This window comes from Ceratotherium simum, chromosome 2, assembly GCF_057802395.1.
Source record: "Ceratotherium simum simum isolate JZ-2026a chromosome 2, ASM5780239v1, whole genome shotgun sequence".
NCBI lineage: Eukaryota > Metazoa > Chordata > Mammalia > Perissodactyla > Rhinocerotidae > Ceratotherium > Ceratotherium simum.
In genome coordinates, this window is record NC_141901.1 from 40,790,491 (window position 1) to 40,814,151 (window position 23,661).

The following is a 23,661-nucleotide window of genomic DNA, read 5'->3' on the forward strand; positions in this document are numbered from 1 at the left end:
CCACAGGCCAGGGCACTGGGGTCCTGGATAACAGGCAGCTGGCTTCCTGACCAACCACTCCCTCAAGGTCCCCTGCCAAACTCCACTTTCCTTCTTCTTGGCCTGTCTCTCCAGAAGTCATTCCTGTGTTGTCACAAAAATGCAGGAGGCCTGGGGACGGACCAAAAGAAGCGGAGGCACAGAGGGGGAGGGACAGCCTAGGAAGGGGTAGAATGTCCTGGCGGGAGAGGGAGGGAGGCCATTGGCCAAAGGGAGGGACATTTAGGGGATCTCCATAAGAAGCCATCTCAAAGTCCCTTCTTAGGACATATTAACCCTCCATCTGGTGGCTCATGGCTGTTAACCCTGACGACAGCAGGAGGGGGTTGGAGCCGTACCCCACGAACAGGAAAGGTAGTAGGGGAGGACCTAGGAGTTCTGGTCCCACTGCATTCCAGCTCCGGCCTAGGAAGATGCAATGCTCACTCCCAGCCGGCAGAGGGTGGCAGCGCTGGAGCTTCGAGAGGAAGGGGGGCAGTCTTGGCAATCCCAAACGGCCTCCTCTCAACTGCCCAGAAACCAGACCCCTTGATGTGAAGGGTCTCTAGCTCCCCTGAGCCAGCCCTAAAGGGACTCATGTGTCCTGTCCCCCTCCATTTGTCCCTCATGTGATTCATACCCTCATCCTTCTTGCTGCTACTCAGCAAGAACCCCCATGGCAGTTCTAAATAAAAGGCCACCCCTCAGCCTTTTCTTCTCTGCCTGGACAAGCTCAGGGTCTCCTGTCCACTCTCCACTCTGCCCTCTAGCGTGACTCAGCTCCTCTGCTGGGCCTGGGATCCCAGCCAGAATTATTCCTGGTTTCAACAGGCAGGATTCGGTCTTCCTCTCCCACAAAGGGACAGGGAGCACCCCCTCCCCCTCCCCTTCCCCCCCAACCCCTCCTCCCTCCCAAACTCTGTCCCCTTCCTTAAGGGATTGTTAAGGGCCAAGACCTCCTCACAGCCCAGCCTCAGGTTGAGGGAGCCAGAATGGGTGCAGTTCAAGGTCACCCCGCACCTCCCTCTGGCTCCAGGCACATGCTGTCTAATCCCGGCCAGCTCTAAGGTAATAGTCCTGCCTTTCCCAGGGCCCCCCTTCTACCCTCAACACAGGTCAATGGCACTCTCCCTCTCCTTCTACACAATCCTGCCCTTTCTACTGTCCGAAGACAGACGCACTGAAAACGAAGTGTCCTTTCCCACGAGCAATAAAAACAAAGCGTAAGCCAAGAGTGTAACGTCATAATAATTAACCTTTTCTAACGAACTTTCTTTGGGAAATAGAGAAGGGTGTTAATACTTTCAATTCCACAGCTTGTGGGAAATATTTATATTGGGAATAGCATTTGCTATTAATTATATTTGATAATTATATTTTAATATTTATAGCTTGTTATTTTAGAGGACTGTTTTTTCACTTTGTGGGTCATTGTACTACTTTGGAACCTGAGGGGTCTCTGGAGACCTTCTGCTCTAACTCCTTTCTTTTTTTTTTCTTTTTGGTGAGGAAGATTGGCCCTGAGCTAACATCCATGCCCATCCTCCTCCATTTTGTACATGGGATGCCACCACAGCGCAGCCTGATGAGCAGTGCATAGGTCCGCACCCGAGATCTGAACCTGCAAACCCCGGGCTGCCAAAGTGGAGTGCGCAAACCCAACCACTATGCCACCGGGCCAGCCCCCTCTAACTCCTTTCTTTTATAGCTAGGGAAAACCAGAGAGGGGAGGTGATTTGCTCAAGGTCACACAGCAATTTAGTGGCAGGACCAAGCCAAGAACTAAGGACACCAAGGGCCAGGGCTATTACCAGTACCTCACACTACCTGTCATTTTGTTGGTGGACCACCTTCCCTCTTTGTTAAGGGATAGGAGACCCTGCAACCTCCCCAAAGACCCTCTCTCCAGATATCTCCAAGAATATTAGAGCTTGGCCTATGTCACCTTTAGTACACGGGGGGACCAAGGAGGTGGCAATGGGATGAACTGCACTAGTGTCTGGTCAGGGGCTGGTGAGGAGGAAGGTAAGGGGGAGGAGAGCAGAGGGCACAGCTGGTAGGTGAAGGCATCTCCTATCAGCTGTCCCCTCAGCTGTCCCTGGCTCCCGCCCTGACACTGAGCTACTGAATCACTGGGAGTGGGGACAATGGGCACATCCCATGCAAGTGTAAGTCTCAGACTCTAACAGGCCAGGAGAAGTGCCAACCAGGGACATCGATCGTGGGAGGCAATCGGGGGCCCTGGTAGGAATTATTGTCTCTTTTGTTTCTCTTGGGCCCCTTAAGGAGCGCTCAGCCCCCAGGCTTAGCTGCACGTTCTTCTTTCCCTTTGAATCAGAATGTGGACTTCAGCACATGGGGAGGAGACATAACACCAGGAGGCTCTCTCAGGTGAGGACTGGGGCCCAGGTATCCTCAAAGGCCTCCATCCCTGTTATCCTTATGTATCTGCCAAAGAGCACAGCCTCCTTCGGATCCAGGTAGACAATTCTCATGAGAAGTCCCAAGACAGTCGTCAGCAGTCTCCCAGAACCCTGTCCCATGATCTGTGGCCTGGCAGGGTCCTGGGTCTTTCCAGGTACAGGCTGGTGCAAAGGCTCTTGATCAAGTGTTAATAGGCCCTGGCAGGACAGCAGAGCACTAAGGTGTCACTGGTCCTAGAGCAGAATCTCCAGACTTCAGGAGTGAGCCTCAGCCACCCCGCCCTGCCATCTGTACCCTCCTATCTGTCCGCTAAGCTGGAGAAGTAAGGTTTAATGGTACAAGCATTCAACTGGAAGACAGAAGGCTTGTGCTCAAGTCCTGGTCTGTCACTCCCTTGCTGTGTGACATAGGACAAGCCTCTGTACCTCTCTGGCCTTTGCTGTTCTTATCCTGATGAGACCTTGGATGAACCTGGGCCTGCACCTCCCTGCCTGTCCCGACTGCGGCTGCGTAAGGCGGGCAATCCAGGAAGTTGTCGAGCTCCCAGCCTCGTCCGGGGGGAAGAGGCGCTTCTGCTTTGTGGGCCTGGGATCGCCCCACTTCTGACTCAGCCTTCCTCCACCAGTTCCGCATGGGAAGGCACAGACCCTGACATCGTCCTGCAGCACAAGCCCATAACTCTGGACTCAACTTGAGAACCACTTGTACATACTGCCGCCCAGAGCCCTGGTTCCAGACCACCACCGGAGGTCGTAAGGAAGGAGGCAGGAAAGGATCCCAGGATGCAGTGGGGAGTAGGGGGCAGAAGATGCAGACATTTAGGCCCCCATCCCTCCCTTTAAGACATCTGCTGCTGTCTCCACCCTGTCTCCTGCTGTCTCTTGTAAAGCTACCAGGGTGGGAAGGAGGGGGCAGCTCTGAGTCATCCACCCAGCTGTCCTGCCTGGGGTGGGGCCAAGCTCCAAGCCTGGACCCCAGGCAGGCGTCCCCTGGTGATTTCAACCTCCTCAATCTCCCTGCACTTAGGTGTCCGAATCCTTCAGGCTCCAGAATAGACAGAATGTGTGTGTGTGTCTTTGGGGGTTGGGGGGCATTCTGCTTGGAGCCCATAACCCAGCCTGACAAGAGGGAGTCCCAAACCCCTGGGTGTGGTCAGGATACCTGGCTGGGCTAGGGATGGCCGCAGGATCACACAGACGGCTCTGCATCCCAACCCAAAGCCTGGCCCTGGACTCTGAGCTCTAATTAAACATTAAACCAGAAAACACCTTCTCTCAAGGCTTTAGTGGGAGGAGTTAGGCCAGTGCCTTTCTTCCTCTCCCAAACTCTTCATTCCACTCACTTCTCCACCTCACCTTGAGAACAGCACACACAAAAGGGAGCAACAAATCCTAGCTCATCCCACTGGGGCATAGAAGGGGACAGACACCCCAGTCTGAGCTCACTTTTTCTCCACCCGGCCTCCCGTCAGCCTGAGATCCAGGTGTGCAAACCCACCCCCCTTTTCCGGAAGCCCAGCCTCCCCAGCCAGGATCAGAGAGGGAGTAGAGAGGCAGGTGGCTAAATATAACAAGTACACACACCACCCCCGCCCCTGCCCCACGTGTGCACATGTCCGCCTGGTGTCCCAGGCCTGGACAGCTGCGCTGGGAGGCAGAGGAGACAGACTGGGGTGGCTGGGTTAGCAAGAGACCACAGACTCCACTCGTCCTGGTCCATGATCAATGTCTTCCCCAGAAAAAAATCTGCTAAGAATGCCCTTCACAGGGACCTGCAACGGGGGCTCTGGTAGTTGAATGGACTAGTTTAGGACACTAACTAATTCTCTGGAGCTCCTCTAGCTTGCCTCCTCTCTGTCCTGCTAAAGTTGTTCATGTCGCTAGTGGAAAAGGACAAGAGTGATCCCTTTCAACAGAAATAAAAGTCAATTTGTCTCCCCATACAATTTCTGTCTGTTCTTCACAAGGGGATGGATCTGCCACACCCACAGGGCCTGGGGCTGAGGGCTAGTGAAGGGGTAGAAAGAGCATGGAAGACAGAGTGGTTCTGAGAAGAGCATGAGTTTGGAGAAGATGGTGTAAAGGGAGGAAAAGAGCGGACGTCAAACCATAGGGTTCTCCCCACCCCATGGATCTCCAGGCACCTTTAGTGCTCTTTGGCTGGGGTCTTCATAGAGAAAAGGGGACAGAGAGAAGGAAACCAAATTCTTGGGGGGCTGGAAGAAGATGGCCTAAAGGTCCAGGCTCCAAAGGCCTTTTTAAAAAAGAGGGTGGAGTCAGGTAGGGTGGGGTTGGGTAGGGCTGGGATGGGTGAGGTAGGAGTGGCCTGAAGCTTCCAACGGCTGGATTTCAAAAATGTCACTGTATTCCAGCAGTTTAATAAGGCAAAGATCAAAAAACACCAGCGGCTGAGAGGATGCGCCAGAGCAAAGACTGCTCGACTTGGCTGGGAAAGTGAAAGTGGCTCACCCCAAGGAGGGAGGCAGGGAGGAACAGAGCCCCCAACCCTCGAAGACATCCGGCAGAGGGCCAAGGGGGACGGCCACCAGACCTGGGCATAGCACAACTTCCTGAGCCGGGTGCCTCTGCCCTCCGTCTCCCTCCCTCCCTTGCATTCCTGGGCCAAGCAGGCCAAAGGCTGTGGGAGCTGTGGGGGAGCCGCTCTCCTGGAGCTGTTTGGTGAGCCCGTCAGAGCCCAGGGAAGGGCCCAGACGTGCAGGGAGTGGGGGAGAGCTTCCCAACTCTTAGAAAGAGCCCCGGAAAGGGTCGTGCCAAGAGGGCCACTACCATGCCCCGGCAGGGGAAAAAGGGTGTCACCCTGCCTTGATGACCTCTCTCCAGCACCACTGGACATCTTCCAGCGTGGGAGCTCTGTCTTAGTGGGTGTCATGTGTTCCGAGCCAGTCTGGCAAAGGTGGCACAGTGCCAAGCCTGCCAAGAAAGTTCTAACAGGACCCTTTCACCCACTCCAATGCGTCCTAGGTGCCCAGATTTCTTAGACCTGGCAGGGCCAGTTCTGCTTTGCCCAAGCCCCTCTCCCAGGCTCCAAATAGCTGGCAAACCCCACCCAGACAGAATGTGGGTCTGCCACCAGCCCCTACTTAGCCCTGATGTCCCCACCATTCCTTATACACCCCGCCCTCTCCCAAAGACCCCTCCCTTCTCTGTCCTGTCTTGACAATTTCCCTTGGCACTGCCAGTCACCTGCTGGGGGCAGTTCCGGGGAGAGAGAAGGCTATATGGCAAGGTTATCAGCCGCCTAGAGGCGAGGAGGGGCGCGGGGTCCGTTGGCCCTCTCCGCTCCCAGCCCCGCAGGCACCACCTGGGCGCACTCACCGCGCTTTGAGCTCCTTAAACTCCTCGCGCACTTTGCTCAGCTCCAGCTGCAGGCGGGCGCGCTCCTTGGCCACCGAGTCGAGGGTCTTGCGGGCATCCGCGAGCTCGGCCTCGTAGGCGGCCTTAATGCCGGACACCTCGCGGCTGACCACCTCCTCTGACTCGGTGATGCGAAGGCGCAGACCTGCATTCTCCGTCTCCAGCGAGCGCACACGGTCGATGTAGACCGCCAAGCGGTCATTGAGCTCCTGCAGGTCCTCCTTCTCCTGCAGCCGGGTGATACGGGTGGGCGACAGCGGGGTGGAGCTGGCCTGCGCCCCGCTGCGGGTGGCGCGCCGCTGGGACGGAGTCTCCATGGCCGGCAGGGTGGCAGCGCTGCCCGCAGGGCAGGGGTCCCGGGAAGGGCGCGGGGCTCTGGCCGAAGGACAGAGAGTGCTCGGGGTCGGAGCGCGCCGGCCGGCTGGCTCGCGGCTTGCTCCTGGCAGGCGTGGGGATCTGGGCCGGGCGCTGTCGGACCTCGGGATCTCGGTTGGCTGGTGTGGATGCGGCGCTCCCGCGAACACTATGAGTCACCGGCGTCCGGGCAAAGGCTCTAATAGGTCTAGGGAATGGGAGGAGGGGCCACTGCTCTTAAAGGGGCCGTCGCATACCCACAGGGGTGGGGGCAGGAGCGGCGAGGAGGGGAGAGAACTGCCTATCTGTGGCAGAGTCGGGCCCCACCCTCTCCCGCGCACCCTTACGTGCCTGGAACTTCGCTGAAGCTCCTGGCTCGGTTCCTGCCTGCGCAGCGCTCCCAGCTGCAAGCTTGCCCCCACTGCCTCAGGCCTTTTTGGGTAGAGGGCAGAGCCGAGGAGTGGGTGAGAGTGGGTGGGCAAAGGGCAGGGAGGAAGAGGAAAAGTGGGTGTAAAGGAAGGGAGAGCCAGGCAGGCAGATCCAGGAAAGTAGGGGGAGGGCTGAGGCTGGTGCCCATCAGGGTGACTCACTCTTCTTCTACCACTGGCTCCCCCTTTCCTCCCCATAGTAATAGTGAGTCACCCCTACCCCCCTTCCACATGTGGGCAGCCCATTCAAAGCTACATCTCAGAATGCCAGGGTGGGGTGGGGAAGGCATGCCTCGGTTCCTTGGGGGGTTGAGGTGGGCTGCAGCAAAGTTCTAGATCCTGAGTTCCTTTATATCCTCAATTTGCGGTGGGGACCAGGAATTTGGGGTCCCTCTTTTCCTATCTTCTGCCCCAATTTATCTCCCTTCAAAACCAACCATTGGGTCTTAGACCCAAGCAACAAGCCACAGGCCCCCAGAGAAGGCCAAGAATAGGACCCAGGCACTGCCCCACCCGCCATCTTCTGCCTCCTTCCTTTGGACCCAAGCAATTGCAAAAAGAGGCAGCCTAGGTTCCTCCCCACTCAGTCCCTTCTACTCCTTACCCCACCCCACCAACTCCGGACTGTACTTATTTTTTTTCCAGGACTGTACTTATTTTAATGGATAATTTAAAACAGATACCAGAGCTGTGCGTGCATTCATCATGTTGCCAGGACACAAGGTCCCAGATTTTTGTGGTTCCCAGAGGGGGCCCGAAAGGGGGAGCAGGGCAAAGGGCTGGACAGCGAATGTTGGGTCTCCCTTCTGATTTCAGCAAGAAAGGAAGTAGTAGGGGAAGGGACAGCAAACACCCCACACTTATCTCTGCATTCCTCTCTGGCCAGCTCTGCTTTGCCACTGGCTCCAGGGAGGGGCCAGGTCCTCTCACAAAACAAGATCACCCAGGTCCCCAGGCTTCCCCACCCCAAGCTCTGGAGCCTCCATCCCCAGGCCTCACCAAGGACTCCTTTGATCAGCCTTCCACTCCCCTCGTTAATCTTGGCCCTGGCCCCTCCCAACACCTCATCCTCTCTAAGAGGTGGCCGTGCTGAGGCTCCAGAACCCATGTGCTTTCATTGCCTTCCCCTGTGCCTCCCACAGCTTATTCTCTGGTGAGGAACCTGAGAAATTAAATTATGTTGCTAACTCCTACAGCTCCAGGATGTCAGGGTTTCTGTAATACACAAGAGAAGCAGAGCTGGATACGTCCCCTGTTCCGGGTTCTGGAGCAAGGCCTCCAAGTGGACAAGGGGCTGGAATGGGATTAAGGCAGGGGCTCTGAGTGACAGGGGAGAGGGACCGGGGAGGGGATGCTTAGGTTCCCATCTCTATGAGGGTGACTGGGTAGTGTGAGGAATATCCAGGATGCACCCAGGAGAGGGACCCAGGATATGGCTTCCTCTCCCGGCAGCCCTCTCCTCCAGGGCGTGGCACCCACCCTCAGCTTCCCAGACAAAACAAAAAGTCTTGATCTGCTTCTCCCTCTTGGGTTCCCAACCAGGAGCACAGGCAGGGTGGGGGAGCCAGTGAAACGTGAGGGACAGGGCTGGTGCTGTTCCCTCTCTGCCTCAGCACCCCCTGGCATTGAGCCCCCCCACCCCGCCCCACCCATTCTTCCCACACACACACTGAGCACTCCCTCCACCCCACCCATTCTCTTTTCTTCTCTCCTCCCCCCACTCCTGGCCTGGCTTCCCCTCCTGGCTGGGGCAACAAAACCACACTTAACCCTTCCTATCCCGGACCTCCCCATCTTTGGGGAAAAGAGGCAAGAGAAAGGAGGGGGAGCTCATGCTAAATGTCACTCTAGGCTCTTTCCGAAGGGTCCCCACCACCACCACCACCAGCACCACAGTGGCCGCAATCCTAGATCTGAACTTCAAAGTGGGCCTTTATCCTGATTATTCAGTCCTAACTCTGAACCCCAAATGCCATTGGTCTACTCTCCCCCTGCCAGGGCATAGATGGCCAGTCCTACAAGAAGCAGGAGAGAGCAGGGGAGGCCAGGTCCAGAGGAGCGGAGCCTGCTGGGGGTGAGGCGAGGCAGAGTTGTGACTGGGCAGAGACCAGGTTCCAGTTCTGCCTCTCACTTGCTGTGTGATGACAGATCTGCTACTGAATCTTCTGGACCTTCCTTTCCTCATCTGTAACATGGGCAGAGTGGCTATCAAAGGCATGGGGATTAAGCTACTGTGCTTGCTCTCAAGGGAGCTGCCCACTGGTAGGGAAGACAGAGCAAGCACAAGCGGTTAAAGAGCAGTATAGGACAGCGAACTGGACAATGAATTCCAAATGGATTCCAGAAGACCAGAAGCTTGAGCATTAATGAGTGATATCAGAATATAGTGGTTGAGTCCAAGGGGTGGTTTGGGCAGTGGAAGGGGCATTTGTCTTGAAGACCAATGACCTTAGAGGGGGCCCTCCTCTGTTCCCATTGCATCCTGGGCCTCCTTCAATGACCCTTCCTCCAAAAGTGCTGTGAGGGACAGGAGGGACCAAGTCTTGGTCATCTGTGTCCCTAACACCATGCCCAGTGCCTGGCACACAGGAGGTGCTCAGTGTTTCTTAGATGAACAAGTGCATCTGGCACTGCCACTTTTCAGGTGAATGACTCTGGGCAAGTTATGTCATTTCTTTCAGCCTCAGTTTCCTTATCTATAAAATGGAGATGCTGCAATCATTGAGGAACACGCATTTGAAGGAAGGCTTCTTGAATGAGGTCAATTTAGGCCCTTAACAGAAGCACCTTATACATGGAGAGTGAATTCAGTCATCCAACAAATATTTCTTGAACACCTACTGTGTGCCAGGCACTGCTCTAGACACTAGGGATAGACACTAGGGATACAGCAGTGAATAAAACAGACAAAATCTCTACCCTCATGGAGCTGACATTCTAGTGGAGGGACATAGTCAATAAATAAAAGACAAAATTACAGTTTGTTAGAAGGAGGTAAGCACTATGAAAATCCAGGACGAGCTTCACTGCCTTATGCCACTTTGGTGGAAGCATGAGAGGTGCTGGGGTGGACTGGTGCCAGGGAGGAAGTCTGTGCAGAGGTACTCAAGTTGGAAAGAGCTGAGGAGGGCGTGCAGCCCAGCCTGCTGAGGGGAGCAGGGAGCCACTAGAAGTGAGGCAGGAAAGTGTGGGAAGAAGGGCAGGACAGGAGAAGTGGGAGATGGAGGCAGGGACCCAGAGCTGGGATGGGGTCTGAGGGAGAGGATTCCGGCTGCTTGGTAAGGCTGGGGTCAAGAAGGAGAGAAGGAAGGCATTGAGACCATCAAGGAAGGAGTCAGAGGTCCTGGCCTTGGCAAGAGGCAAGCTAAATGGAGTGGGCCCAGCAGAAGCATGAAACCAGGAGAGATTCCAGAGGCATGCTAATAACCCTGCCTGTAGGGAGTATTTATGGAGTACCTACTATTATTAGGCACTAGGTATTCGCATGACCTTGTTGAACCTACACAATAGCTCTACAAGGTACATATATTATTAGCCCTATTTTACAGATGAGGAAACTGAAGCCCGGGGAGGTTAAGGCATTCATTTAAGGCAGGGTTTCTCAACTTTGGCACTATTGACATTTAGGGTCAGATAATTCTTTGTTGTAGGGGGAGGTTCTATGCGCTGTGGGATGTTTTGCAGCATCCTTGGCCTCTACCTACTAAGGTACATATGGTTAGTAGCAGAACTGGAATTTTAATACAGGTTGGCCTGACTCTGAAAGGCAAGATCTTACCATCAGGCTATAATCCTGGACAGGTGGGAGCAGGAGAGACGAGGATTCAAATGGGTCCTAGGCCATTGGGGAAGCAGTTATGCTCCCCCATAGGGGTGGGAAGGGGTCACTCTTTTGAGGTCTAGGGAGTGAGGGGTGATTTGGAGATTTAAGGCCATGGTTTGGGAATCCTTTTATAGTGCATTCTTGAGGGAGGGTCCCTGTCTTATTCATCCTTTGATCACAGGGTCTGGAACTAAACAACTGTTGAACTGCTGAGTCACTCATGCACAGGTGACTCTATAACCTTGACAATAGAAGGACTTGCCTGTTCTTTAAGTGGCTGCCATGTACCAGGCACCGGGCTAGGGGCTATTGTGGAGGTGATCCCATTTAATCTTCATCTCAGCCTTATGAGGTAGGTATTATTATCTGCATTTTACATGCCAAGAACCCAAGACTCTGAGAGGTTAAGTAATTGCCCTGAGGTAGTACAGCTGAGTAGACTGCCTTCTTCCTACCCAGACTCAGCAAGGAGGAATGAGGCAGGCTCAGAGCCATCAGCAGGGGAAGGCTAGGAGTGAGTGATTGACAGCCATTTGTAAAGCCAGAGACTCCTTATTTGAATGAAATCTCACCAAAAAAGCCCAATATACTAAACCACAGAGGTAGAATCTCTCAGGTAGGGAGATTTGGGGACCCCTTCCCCCAGGAGGCCCCCAGGGCTCTGGGGAATACGCTCCTCTCTTTACAAGTGGGCTTCTGAGGCCAGAGGAGGAAAGAATTGCCCAAGGTCACACAGCCAGGCCTGCCTAGAACCCCCAAGATAGCGCTCTGACCCCATCTCAAGATACTGCAGGAGACAGGACATCATTTAAGGGGCTAATCCACCTCAAGGGACTGGCATTGATGTTACTATGACATGGGGAGGCTGGCTGCTGAGCCGGAGCCCACTTATCTTCCATCACTGCTCCAGCCAGGCCAGAAGGGGTGGCCGGATAATGGGTAAAGAACCAACCCCTCACACCTCACACCCAGGCAGCTGTCCCTGGTGACAACCCTTTCACAATCAAGATTACTACCTTAACCCTCTCCAATCTCTTTGAGGTGCACAGAGCGAGCACCATTATCTTCATCATACAGATGAGGAGATTGGGGTGTGGGCAGTTTAACTGATGTCCTCAAGGCTACATAGCTGACAAGTGACAGAAGCAGGCCCCAAACCCCAGGTGTCTGCCTCCAGGTTAACTACACCCCACCTCTCTTCAGCCCAGACCCCAAGGAGGCCAATCCAACAGCAAAATCCTAGAGTTTGCCCACGAGCTCCTTCCCAACATCCCAAACCACCTCCCCCAGCCAACTAGGCCAAGGTAGTCGCCCCACATGTGTCTCAGGCTCGCAGAAGTGTCACAATACACAATACTGTCACAATACATGCCAGACTAGAGCCAGTCAAACAGAAATGCAGCAGCAACATCTCCTCCCCTGTCCATTCCCCAGCTTTGGCTCCTCCCCATTTGGTGGGAGAGGGAGAGGGGGAGGAAGGGATGGGAAGGGGCGGGGCACCAGACACGTGGGTGGGGCCCTGTGAACGGGCGGGTCCAAAGGCAGATCAGTTGGGGCTGGTAGGCTGACTCGGCCCTGGCCCGGCTGTCCCGCCCCGCCCCCTCCGGAGGCGGACAGTGCTGACGGCTTGTGCTGACGCAGGCGCCTGCGTGTGGGCGGCTGTCTGTGAGTTTTGTGTGTCTGTGTGTGTGTGGTTGCTGGGGCCTCCCCGGCCTACTAAATGGGGGTTTCCTCTCCCTGTTACCAAGGAAACAAACAGAAGCGCCACAACTCCAGGACTGGGGCTGGAGACAAGGGTCCCCAAGCCCCGCACCCCTACACATTTCCAGGAAGTGAGGCAGAAGAGGATTCCCTTTCACCCTCCCTTCATCAGGGTGCTGACGGAACGTTTGTGGGGCCTGAATCTAGAGTGGCCAACTGTCCCAGTTTGCAGAGCACTGAGGCGTTTCCTAGGACAAGGGACTTTCAGTGCTAAAATCAGGACAGTTCCTGGCAAACCGGGACAGTTGGTCTCCCTACACGTTCATCCAATTTTTGTGGGGAGGCCCTGTTTAAAAAATATGAGAATGTCTTTTACAAATTTTACATGGCTATATGACCATGTGGAAACACGGGCAGGCACCTCTCAGGGTCTTGGAAGGGCCTGTGCAACTAAGGGGCGCTGAAGCTTCCCCTTCATTAGCTTCATGATAAATCTGCCCCTGTCCCCAGCCCTTGCAGCCCTCCAGCTCTTCAGGGTCCCCTTTAAAGGCTACCCCCTGGCACTCAGACCAGGGGGCTCAACTGGGAAAGTGAACTCTCTCCAGGAGGATGGTGGTTAATCTGCAGGGAATTTCCTGATGGGTGGGGCAGAGCAAGGGGCACTTTCTGGAGAAGTGGCCAGGGCTGCCAGGTGGGGCAAGTGGATGGGCAGGCTCTGCCAGATCAGGAGCTCCTGGAGGGAGGCCCTGTGGGATGGGGAAGGGACTGCCTTGGGCTGGTGCTTCATCATTCATTGCCTAGAAGCCAGAACTTCAGAGCTGGGAGGAGTCTCAGGGCATCATGCAGGCCAATGCACTCATTTTTAAACCTGCCTTGGTCCAACTCCCCATATTCCCCTTCCCACCATCCCTAAGCCAGTCCACAGGCCTGCCCCAGAGCAGCACCCCATTGGCTCTCTTTGCCCAGTAAGTCTAAAGCTTAGACGGTGAGAACCCACCTCACTTTGGTCCTCAACCCCCGAGGGGCTCTTCATCACAATGACAGGTAATGGGGAAACCAATGCAGGAGGGATGGGGCAGGAGGAGCCTGGCTCCAAGGGACAGGATGCACAGGCTGAAGCTGGTATGCTCACAGGCTGCCCAGGGAGGGGCCAAGAGGGCATCTGTTTCCTCTTGGCCATGGTCCCCTCAATCCTACCCCCAGAGGAGGTGAAAATGGTGCTGGTTTCCTGAGGCAGAGCTTCCTGGCCTGGGGATGGAGTATGGACAGGGTGTCCTGAAAACATCCATGTCCCCTCCCCTCTCTCCCCCTGGAGCTTCAGGGAGCTGAGCTAAGGCTTAGGGACTGGGGCATACTTCCTGTTGGAGTAGAGAGGTGAGGTCCTGGGCTTCAGTGAGCACCAGTGATGTACCAGGAGCCATAGCCAGGCTGTGCTCCCAGTGGGATGTGGTGAGGGAGAGGCAGGGGACCTGTCTGGCTCAGGGGTGGGGCCTCACTCAGGTACCTTAGTGGATCAGGGGTGGAGGATGAATCAGAGAGGTGAGCACAGAGAGTAAGTGGGGAGGGGATGACAGGAGAGAGAAGAGTGGGTAAAGGGAGGAAGTTGGGGAGGAGGTCTACCGTGAGGGAGGAAGAACTGAGCTTTGAGGTGAGGGGGACAGGGATCACATCTGGAGTCCAGGCCAGGGGGTCCGGGAGTAGGGAGCTGGGCAGAGGAGAGGCCCAGGAATTGAGGCGAGGGGCAGCTGCCAGGCTGACGCCAGCACTCCAGTCCTGATCCTGGTGGGGCAAATATTTACCCAGCGACTGTTGCTAAGCAGGGAGGAAGGAGGCGGGAGGCCAGTAGCTAGAGGGCCTTCCAGGCTCCTCCCCATTCCTCACAACAGCCAGAGAGGGTAAGCCATACTGCTCCCCTCAGCTCTCCATCCCCACCCCACAGGCTCAGCTATATCCCTCCAGGCACACATATCTTGGGGTCACCTCTACCTACCCCACCCACCCCCAAACTGGCAATAGGCCAGAGTGCTGGGCAAGGGGGAATTTAATCCCTGGGCTGCCAGGCCTTCCCCCAACCCTGGGGCAGCTCTGGGGGCTCAAACCTTGCAAAATGCCCCCTTCCCAATCCACTGTTCAGTGGGGGCTGGAAAAGGAAGTAGTCCAAGGAGTCAGGATATGGTGAGGGAGGGGATGCTGAGAGATGGAGTCAAGATGTCCAGGGGACCGAGGCTGGAAGAGAGGATGAGGAAGCTGAAAGGAGAGAAAAGAGTGACTCTGTTAGAGTCACTGTAAAGGGGTAGGTGAAGGGGGATGATGGACCCCGAGAAGAGGGGTCCTCAGGGGTTCTCCCTGCTCTGGCCTCTGGGCAGAGGAGGATGAGGGGCAGAGGAGGGGAGGGGAGGGTGTGCTCAAATGGAGCCAGATGTGGCCCATGTGATGTGGGCTGTCCCTGGCATGGGCACAGTGGGGGCTGGACATGCAACTCCACCAGGAAGGATTAGTCAGAAGCTGGGAAGGGGCAAGGGAGATGGACAGCTAGTCCAGGACCCCCAAGGAAGCAGATGGGAGCTTTTGGGGAGGGTGGAAAGGCTCAGGGCCTGCAAGGAGGAGTTGGCTAGGGCCATGGGCTGCCCTCCCCATCCGTTACCCTGGCTGAGCCTCAGTTTCCATATCCAGAATAGGGATCCTGACACCCCTTCCCGGGGCACAAGATGTGTCCAGCACACACAAGGGACACACGGGTTCTCTTCCTTACCCACCTCCTCAGGGTGAGGTCTCTGCTCTGCAGGGCTTCTCCCTGGGGGTGGATAGATTCTCACCCTCGGCCACAGGCACTCTGGAAATTGGGGTGCAGAAATGGGAGGGAAGGGCACAACGAGGAAGCTGCTGGCGCAGAGAGGAGGGTCCCGGAGCCCAGGCTCCCTGGTGCTGACAGAGGTTCTCAAGGGTCGGAGGGTTGGCCAGAGCGGCTGCAGTCCCCATAGTCCACCCTGAAAAGAGGGTAGATGGAGGGCTATCACTGTGAGATGACACCAGGGGAGAGACTGAAGCTCCACCCCACGAGGGACTTCTCAAGGCCCCTATGACAGCATGAGCCAGCCCAGAGGGAGAAGGGGTGGGGGACTCAGGAAACAAAGCAGACCTGAAGGGTGGGCCGGGGCACAGCAGTTAAGAGAAACAGAACGATGTACCCCTGGAGAGCCAGGTCCAAGTTGGCAATGAAAAGGGTGTTGTTTTCCAAACTCCCATTGGAAAGTTTGAAAAATACACATGGAAACATGACTCACTGCCCCCTCCCCATGGCCCCCCTTTCCTGGTTTCTGTGATTTTTCTCCCAAGAGTTAATTCAAATCACATTCTCACAGAAACCAAGTTTAATGAGGGAGGGCAAAGAGCGGGCTGCAGGAGGCAGAGAGGCGCCGTGGGGTGGGGGGGTCTGGAAATGGAGAAGTGGGCTGGGGCTGGGCAGACGGGCGGGCGCGGTGATTGCCCACTGCGGAACACCTCGGAGGGGGAGAGAAAGCAACTTCCACACACTTACACGCTCAAGTGAAGGTGGAAGCAGGATTCATTCACACCACCACCACTGAAACTGCGCAGTGGCCACCACGCCCTGTTCCCTGTGTACCCCAGGCCCAGAGAGCTGGCCTCTGGCCGCCTCCTTGGAACCCATTCCCCAGGGCCACAACTGAGGCCAGAGGCTGGGAAGTGGGAGTGGGGGTGGGGCTCCCTGCCTCCACTGCTCCCTCCCCGAAACGTGTCCTGGAGCAGGCTCGTGGGCACATCCCTCCCTTGGAGCTGGGAAGGATCCAGGCAAGCCTGCCCTGACACGGTGTCTCTGGGCCAGGAATTCCCAGCCTGTCCCAGAGAGGCCAGGGAAAAGGAGAGCCTGGCACTGGGCCAAGGGTGAGCGCCCGTCCCACTCTTGCGAGTTCTTGGAAGAAGACTCCTAGCATTCCCAGGCCGGGGGTGATTCCTGAGCTTCCATACTTGCTGTCCCTCCTTGGATGTCCCAGATAGAGTTCTTTATGTCTCCCAGCACCACCTCAGCCCCACTCTGCTCCTCCGTCTCCCTTGGCCAGTGAGCCCCCAAGTCTTGTGGATCCTACCTCCATCCAGAATCTCTCCATTCTGCGCACTGCCTCCAGCTCCCTGGCTCTGATCTCCATCAGCCCTTGCCTAGTAACTGCAGGAGTCTCCCAGCCTCCCTGCCTCCACCCTTGCCTCTGCTCCAATCCTTTCTCCTCCCTAAACCACAGCCATCTTTCCAAAATGTAAACCTCGGCATGTTTACATAAAACTTCAAACTAATAGTGCATCCCAATGGTATTCAGGATAAAGTCCAAATTCCTTGACCTGGCTTGTAAAGCCTTCCGTTACCCAGGCTCTGCTTGTATCTCCAGCCTCATCACTTGCCCTCTAGATTCCAGCAATCCCAATGTCTCTCGTTTCTTCTAAGCTAACCTTCCTGGACTTGGCACAGGCTTTGCCCTCTGACCAACTCCTACTCATCCTCCGGGCTCAGCTAATAGTGCCACTAAGTCTGAGTTAGGTGTCCCGCTAAGCCCCCAACATCTCTTGTCACACTATAGTGACACTGTGTACACCTCTGTCTTCCCCCATTAAGGGAACTCTTTGAGGGTAGAGGTTGGGTGGGTCTGGCCTCTCGGAGATGCTCAGCTCAGGCGGGAAGAGAGCACCTTCCGTGTCCCCAGCACCCACATGGGTGCTCCACTTCTCCCTCTACTTTTTCCACACACCCTACTCTTCAACACCTAATTCTCGCCTCACCTTCCCCCCATGTGCCCCCACTGCCTTCCTTCACTGGAGCTCCATGTGTGCTCTGCAACTAGGCCTCTCTCCACACCCAGCCCAGGGCACAGTCATAATGCCAGTAGTAACAACAGCTACTGTTTATAGAGCACTCACTATGTGTCAGGGCCTGTTCACGGTTCTTTCCATTCATTGGCTCATTTGATACCCAGCAGGAGCTAAATAAAGATATTGGCCCAAGGACCTGACTTGTCTGATGGTTGGGGACAGATCTCTCCAGGAGCTTATAACTCCATAGTCACAGAGTGTAAAGGAGCTGGGGTATATGCTAGGCCCTCCATAAATGTTTATTGAGGGAAGGAACAATATAATTGCCTACCTATAATAGCAGGTCCTATCACTAGTGAAACATTATCTCGGGGCAGCCCTGGGACGGTGAGCGGCAAGGTCATTATTCTCATTTTATAGAGGAGGACTCAGCCCAAGTGAGTGGGGAGGGACCTGCTTCCGGCCACACAGGGGGTAATGCGCCCTCTTACAAACTGCAGCACCTCCAGGGCTGAGCAGAGCATCCTGTGTGGCACAGGACAGGGAGCCGCTGTGCCCGGGGGGTAGGGGAGGGTTTTACTGGAGAGTTTTCAGGGATCAGGGCTAAGGGGAGCCCTTCAAGACCACACACCCGGTGGTCTCAACCCTCACTGGGCATCAAAATCGCTTGGGGAGGGGACTTGCAAAACTGCCAATGCCCAAAGTCTCAGATATTTTGATTGAATAATTGGTTTGGAGTGGAACCCGGGCATTTTGCAGTCAATACCACTTCAATCTGTCATTTTATAGATGAAGAAGCTGAGGTTTGGAGTGGGAATTCTAGTAACAGCTAACACTCACCAAGTGCTTTTGATGCCAGGTGTCCCTCTAAACAGTGCAGGTACCCTATCCACCTGATCCTCACCATATCCCTGCATGGGAGGGACTGTTATTATCAGCTCAATTTTACGGGTGAGAAAACAAAGCACCATTGGTCCAAGGTCACATGACCCGTCAGTGGTGGGGCTGAGATTCAAACCCCAGAGACCTGGTCTCGAAGCTGACACTCTCAAGCTTGATCCCGTAGGTGTCAACCCCAACATTGCAAAGGAACCAGTGGTGGAGCCAGGCCTAGATCCCATGTCTCCTCTGAGCAGAAAAGTCAGAAATCGGTGAGAGTGGGTAAACTGAGGTCAGAGAAGCCACAGTCCAGGTGGCAGGCCTGGAGGCCCCTGTCCCCTCCCTCACAGGGGCCAAAGGAGTGGTGAGGAGCTGGGCAGTGGGGCAACTTCCCCACAGGGCCATCCTTCACCTTCCTGCCTCCCTCCCCTCCCGAAAGGGATCCCTGACCAGCCCCATCTGAGCTGTCACCCTCCCTGTGCTAATTGATGCAGCCTCCTAATTGCTGATCACAAGGAGGCAATTAAGTCCCATTAGGGAGAGAGAGCTAATTAGTACTCAGCTTCCCACAGCCTCTGGGCACCCCCAGGGTCAGCTCGAACCTGCTGCCCACCTTCCCTCTCCCAGGGAAGAGAAATGCTGCTTGTATTGAGCATGGCAAAAGTTCCTGTTCCTTCCTTGATCTCCCAAGGATCAAGGGTCAAGCACCTTGGCTCCTCCTATACCTCCACACTGTGGGGCAGCCCTGTCTCCCAGTTCCGCTAGACATGACTCGCCTTCCCTGACAACCAAGAACATTTATGTCACCCCACCATTCACAAGTACTTGCCCATGTAATCCCATCCATCCTCCACGCAACCCTGGAGGTAGTGTACCCCACGTGATCTCTGGGGCTCAGAGAGAGTAAGTGATCTGCCCGAGATCACGCAGTCCACATTGACCCCAGATCTTGTACCCCTGACATACGTATGTGATAAGTCTGTCCAATGGTCTCATCTCTGTTATTCCTGATGTAACATGGTAGGTAGGTGGGGCACGAACTGTACACCTTCTTTCCATGTGCTACATTGTGCTAGGTTATCCCATTTAATCTGCTTCTCTCCCTCTGTTCATCTGCCTGACTCTGTCCCAAGAACCCAGTGCCAAATTCAAGAAGGTTCTCTCTGGGATCACAGAACTGAGATTCAAGAGACAGAGTATCTAGTGCTCTCCTCCCCTAACTCACTCTGTGACCTTGGAGAAATTGCTTCCCATCTATGGGTGTCAGTTTCTTCACCTGCAAAACAAGTGGATGGGACTGGACAATTCCCAAGGCCCTTCCAGCCTCCATCCCTTCTGCTGCAGAGGAAGGGATGGTGAAGAGCTGTGCTTCCCTCTTGCATGCCATCAGGGCCCGGGGGTGGGACGGGGATGCCCCTTTCATACTAAAATTGTGGGGGCCCCACAGCTTAACAAGAATGAAACTATCCTGACAGCGACTGGGGGAGGCTGGGAACTCCCAGGCTCTAGCAGGGGCTGCAAGCGGGGAGTGAGGGGCAGACAGGATGATATCTCTCTCACACACACACCCCTGCTCCAGGACCAGGGCACAGGGAAAGTGATGGGGGATGCTGGATGGATCAGAATTGGAGCCTGCTTTCTTGGGCCTAGAGGAGAGTGAGAGGCAGGCTGGATGCACAGTTCCTGGCCCACATCAGGCCATGGATTTTGCCAGCCTCCCTCCTTATCAGTGTTGGGCTCACACAGGGCAGGGCAGGCAGGGAGACTGGGGGAGATGGAGGGGCTCCTTCCCATCTCCTCCTGGGTCTTAGCCACACTCTAACTTCCATGCCCCTGTTCTTCTTTTTCTGCTTTCTAGGTCTTCACAAGCATGGTTAGAATCAGATTAGCCTGGGTTCTAATCCTGGCTCTGCCACTCATGTCCTACCTGTGTCACCCTGGGCCAGGGCAACAGTTTCATCTTCTATAAAATGGGATAACAGCAATTCCGGAGGGCCACTGTGAGCGATAAGTGAGATGTGTGTGTACAGTGAGGAGGAGACGGCCTGTGCCTTGTCAGGGCTCAGTCCCCCTCCTAGTATCTGGCAGAGCACAGGCCCAGGGGCCGGGGTTGGGGAGTGTGTGCTGAGCACTGAGAAGGAGCCACATGGCATCCGGTCCCTAGCACGCAGTCCCTCTGCAGTGTCCTTTTTCCTGTGGTGAATCACTGCTCACAGGCCCTGGGGACCCAGGAGTCCCCAGCTTGCCACAAACACTACCATTGTCATAGAAACTGGGCATCCTTTTCCTCTTTTGCTGATTGATTTCACCACATTGTGCCCCACACTGTGTCTGGTTCTTAGATCTCAGCTTTTGACTCATTGATTGAACCACTTCTAGTTTCATGTCCCCAAGTTACCATCAGCCTTGTCCCCATTCCATGTCTGTGCCCCTAGCCCCTCAGCTAGGCCCCTTTCCCCAGCGGCCCCCACTCCCTTCCCTGCCAAGGAAGGCTGGGCACCCCCTCTCATTTGTCCGTGAGAGGTAAGCGAGCATCAGCCCCTGCTGCCTGGGGCCGGGAGCCCGGTTGGGACTCAGGACCCCACCTCTCCTGCCCTCAGACACCTCAGCGCTACGGTGTGAGACAAGCAAGGGCAAGGGAGGTGGCCACGGGTGGAGACCGACGGGCGCTGGCGCCACCTGCTGGGCCGGGGGGACCAGCCCCACCTTCTTACGCGTGGGCGTATCCAGGCTAGTCCTGAGTGGCAGAAGGCCCCAGTGATGTGTCCTCTCAGGGGAGACAGTCACCCACATCATTCATTCATTCATCACAGATATTTACCATCTGTGTCCCCAAAATGGCTCTTGTCCTCATGGAACAAGCAATTAAACTGCTAGGAGTGCCTTGAAAGGGGCAGCTCTGGATGCTAGGGGGCAGAACCCCCGGGCACCTACCCCAGGCTGCGGTTTTGGAGTAGGCCTGCCTGAGGAATGGATGACTGAGTCCTAAATAATAACAACCCACATTTATTAAGCACTATCTGTGTAGTAGACGCTATGTCAGAACTTTACATGCCTCTTGCCACTAATCGCACAACAATCCCATGAGGTAATTGCTGCTCTTATCTTCACTTTATAGATGGGGAAAACAGGTTTGGAGACGTTAAGTGATTTGCATAGGGCTCACAGCTAAGAGGCCGCAGCACCTGCCCACCCGTAGCCCAGGTTTGGAGGATGTCCACACTATGGGCTTCTGCTTGAATAGCCAGGCAGAAAGGGAGAAAAAAGTGTGTTCCGGGTGAAGAAAACTGCAGACATGGAAACCTTTGGCCTATGGACAGAGGAGGAGAGGTGGACAATTGAGACTGAAAAGGAGCACCCAGGGAGTAGGAGAAAAGCCAGGGAGGGAATAAAGAGTTTGGAGAAGGAGGCAGGGACCAGCAGGGTCAGAGGTCAGAGGTCAAGCAAGAAAAAACTGAGACTGGACACAGCCCCTGCTCTCAGGAAACCCTGGTTGGTGTGGGAAGGTGGGGCACAGAAACTCAGGGAGAGCAGAGTAGAAAGTCCCTCTGCACAGGCCTGAGGTCAGGGCTCCAGCCAACCAACAGGCCTTGAGTAGTCTGCAGAGGCTGCCTGGAGAGACATGTACAGTCACCCACCCGGAAGGGCATGGAAGTGCCTCTAGAATACTGGCAATAAGGGGCACCAGAGAGCCTGGGTATAACTATCCAGGTCCTGGAACTGGATACAAGAGATAATCAGAGGTGCTGGGGAGGTAATAAGAGTGGGGAGCAGCCTGACCTCCCCCAGACTCCTGAGAGAGGGGCCTTGTGAAGGATGTTGGAGCTAGAAAGTGCCGTGGAGGTCCTCTGGCCCAAGCCAACTTACCCGCAGTGGTGAGATGGAGGTGGCTTGCACCTGCTGGTGAGAGCCCATCGTTCACACTGAAATCAGCCATGGTGAGAGAATTTACACCAGGGAAACTGGCAATTGCCACAAACCAGGGCTTTTTTCCCCTGGTTATTAAACATGTACAAGCACATTGCTGTTCCACACTCTCCTGCCCCCACTTTACAGAAGAGGAAACTGAGGCCCACAGATGGGGAGTGACTTGTTCAGTATCACATGGTAATTTTCTTCCTTTTATTCATTCAATTAATCATTCACTCCACAAATTTTTATTGAGTGCCTGGTCTATGCTAGGCTTTGGAGAGACACGTCCCGTCTGGGGGAGCTTTCAGTCTGGTGTAGCATGCGGACGTGTAAACTGGCCTTGACAGCACTGTAGGCCAAGTACTAACAAAGGGGTAAGTACCAGGTGCCGCAGCAGACTCAGGAGGAACACCAAAGTCTTTCAGCGTGGTGAGGAGGGCCTCTCAGAAGACATGACTCCTAAGCTCAGCTCTGGAAGGTGAGTGGGAGATAGCCAAGACGAATGAGGGAGAGAGGGTTTGAGGCAGGGAGAATAGCACTTGCAAAGATCTAGGGGCTGGAGAGGGCCTGGCAGGAGCAGGCGACCCATGTATACTCGGCACTCTCGAGGAACTACTACCTGCAAGACTCGTTTACCAGCAGTGACTGAGGAGAGGGACTTACATGATTAGAGATCCCTTCCGAGCCATCAGGCAGAAGTCATATCAGGGAATTAGCACTATTGTTGATTTCCTACTGGGTATGAGTTCAGACTAGGTTCAAGAGAGAAGAGGAACCCAGTGACAGTGTATGCCATCTGTGCAGACAGCACCCCCTCAGAGATCAGATGAGGGAGGGCTGTGAGGGTCCAGGTGTGGGGTGAGGAGGGGAGGGGAGAGAGGGAGCTGGGTGTGGAGGGTAGCAGGGACGATAGAAAAGCAGAGGGAGAAGTTGAATATTTGGTGGGGTCGCGGGGGGCGTGGGCGTGGGGGAAGGCTGTTCAGGAGGGAAGTATGGATGAGCATGCCCAGCTTCCAAACAGCAAACATTGATTGAGCACCTACTGTGTACCAGGCACTGTGCCAGGTGCTGGGAATACTAGGAGTAGACTAGATCCAGTCCCTGTCCTCACAGAGCTCCCAGTGTACTGGGGAGCAGAAACGTAAACAGACAGTTATAGTGTGATGAATGGTAAGGGACACCCAAAAATGACCAGGGGAGATTTCCCAGGGAAAGTGATATCTAAGTTGAGTCCTGCAAGATGAACCAGCAGTACCCAGATGAAGGGTGAGCGAATAGCAGATGGGACAGCACAGGCCAAAGCTGGGTGATGAGCAGGACACTGTGTGCTCAAAGCCCCGGAGGGAGGCCCATGTGGCTGGAGTAGAGAATGGAAGGGAGGGCAGGACCAGCTGGACCGGTGGGCAGGGGCCAGAACGTGGAGACACTCTGAACCACACGAAGCAGTTTGGTCTTGACTCCACTGGCCATGGGGAGCTAACACAGGGTTTTAAGGAGAGTTTTACGACCAGATTTGCTTTTTTTTTTTTTTTTTTTAATTTTTTAAATTTTTAAATTTATTTTTCCCCCAAAGCCCCAGTAGATAGTTGTATGTCATAGCTGCACTTCCTTCTAGTTGCTGTATGTGGGACGCGGCCTCAACATGGCCAGAGAAGCAGTGTGTCGGTGCGCGCCCAGGATCCGAACCCGGGGCCGCCAGCAGTGGAGCGCGTGCACTTAACCGCTAAGCCACAGGGCCAGCCCCTGAGATTTGCTTTTTTAAAGTGATCTCTCTGGCCAGTATGTGGAGAATGGGTTGGAGGGGCAGGGGAGACAAGACCAGAGGAGGGAGACCAGTTAGAGGCTACTGCAGGCAGGAGATGATGGTGGCTCAGAACAGGAGGGTAGCATCGGAGGCGGGAAGTTGGTGCATTTGGGGAAGGTTTTGAGG

The 23,661-nt window shown here is 55.0% G+C and overlaps 1 protein-coding gene across 1 annotated transcript in view; it reads right to left on the bottom strand.

Annotated features, from left to right (window-relative positions):
• Nucleotides 1-23,661, bottom strand: part of LMNA (lamin A/C) — a 42,678-nt gene that overhangs the window by 12,947 nt on the left and 6,070 nt on the right. The window contains exon 2 of the mRNA XM_004436196.3: nucleotides 5,778-6,378. Coding sequence (XP_004436253.1) covers nucleotides 5,778-6,133 — 356 coding nt within the window. The 5' untranslated portion in view covers nucleotides 6,134-6,378. The remainder of the gene's footprint in view (nucleotides 1-5,777; nucleotides 6,379-23,661) is intronic.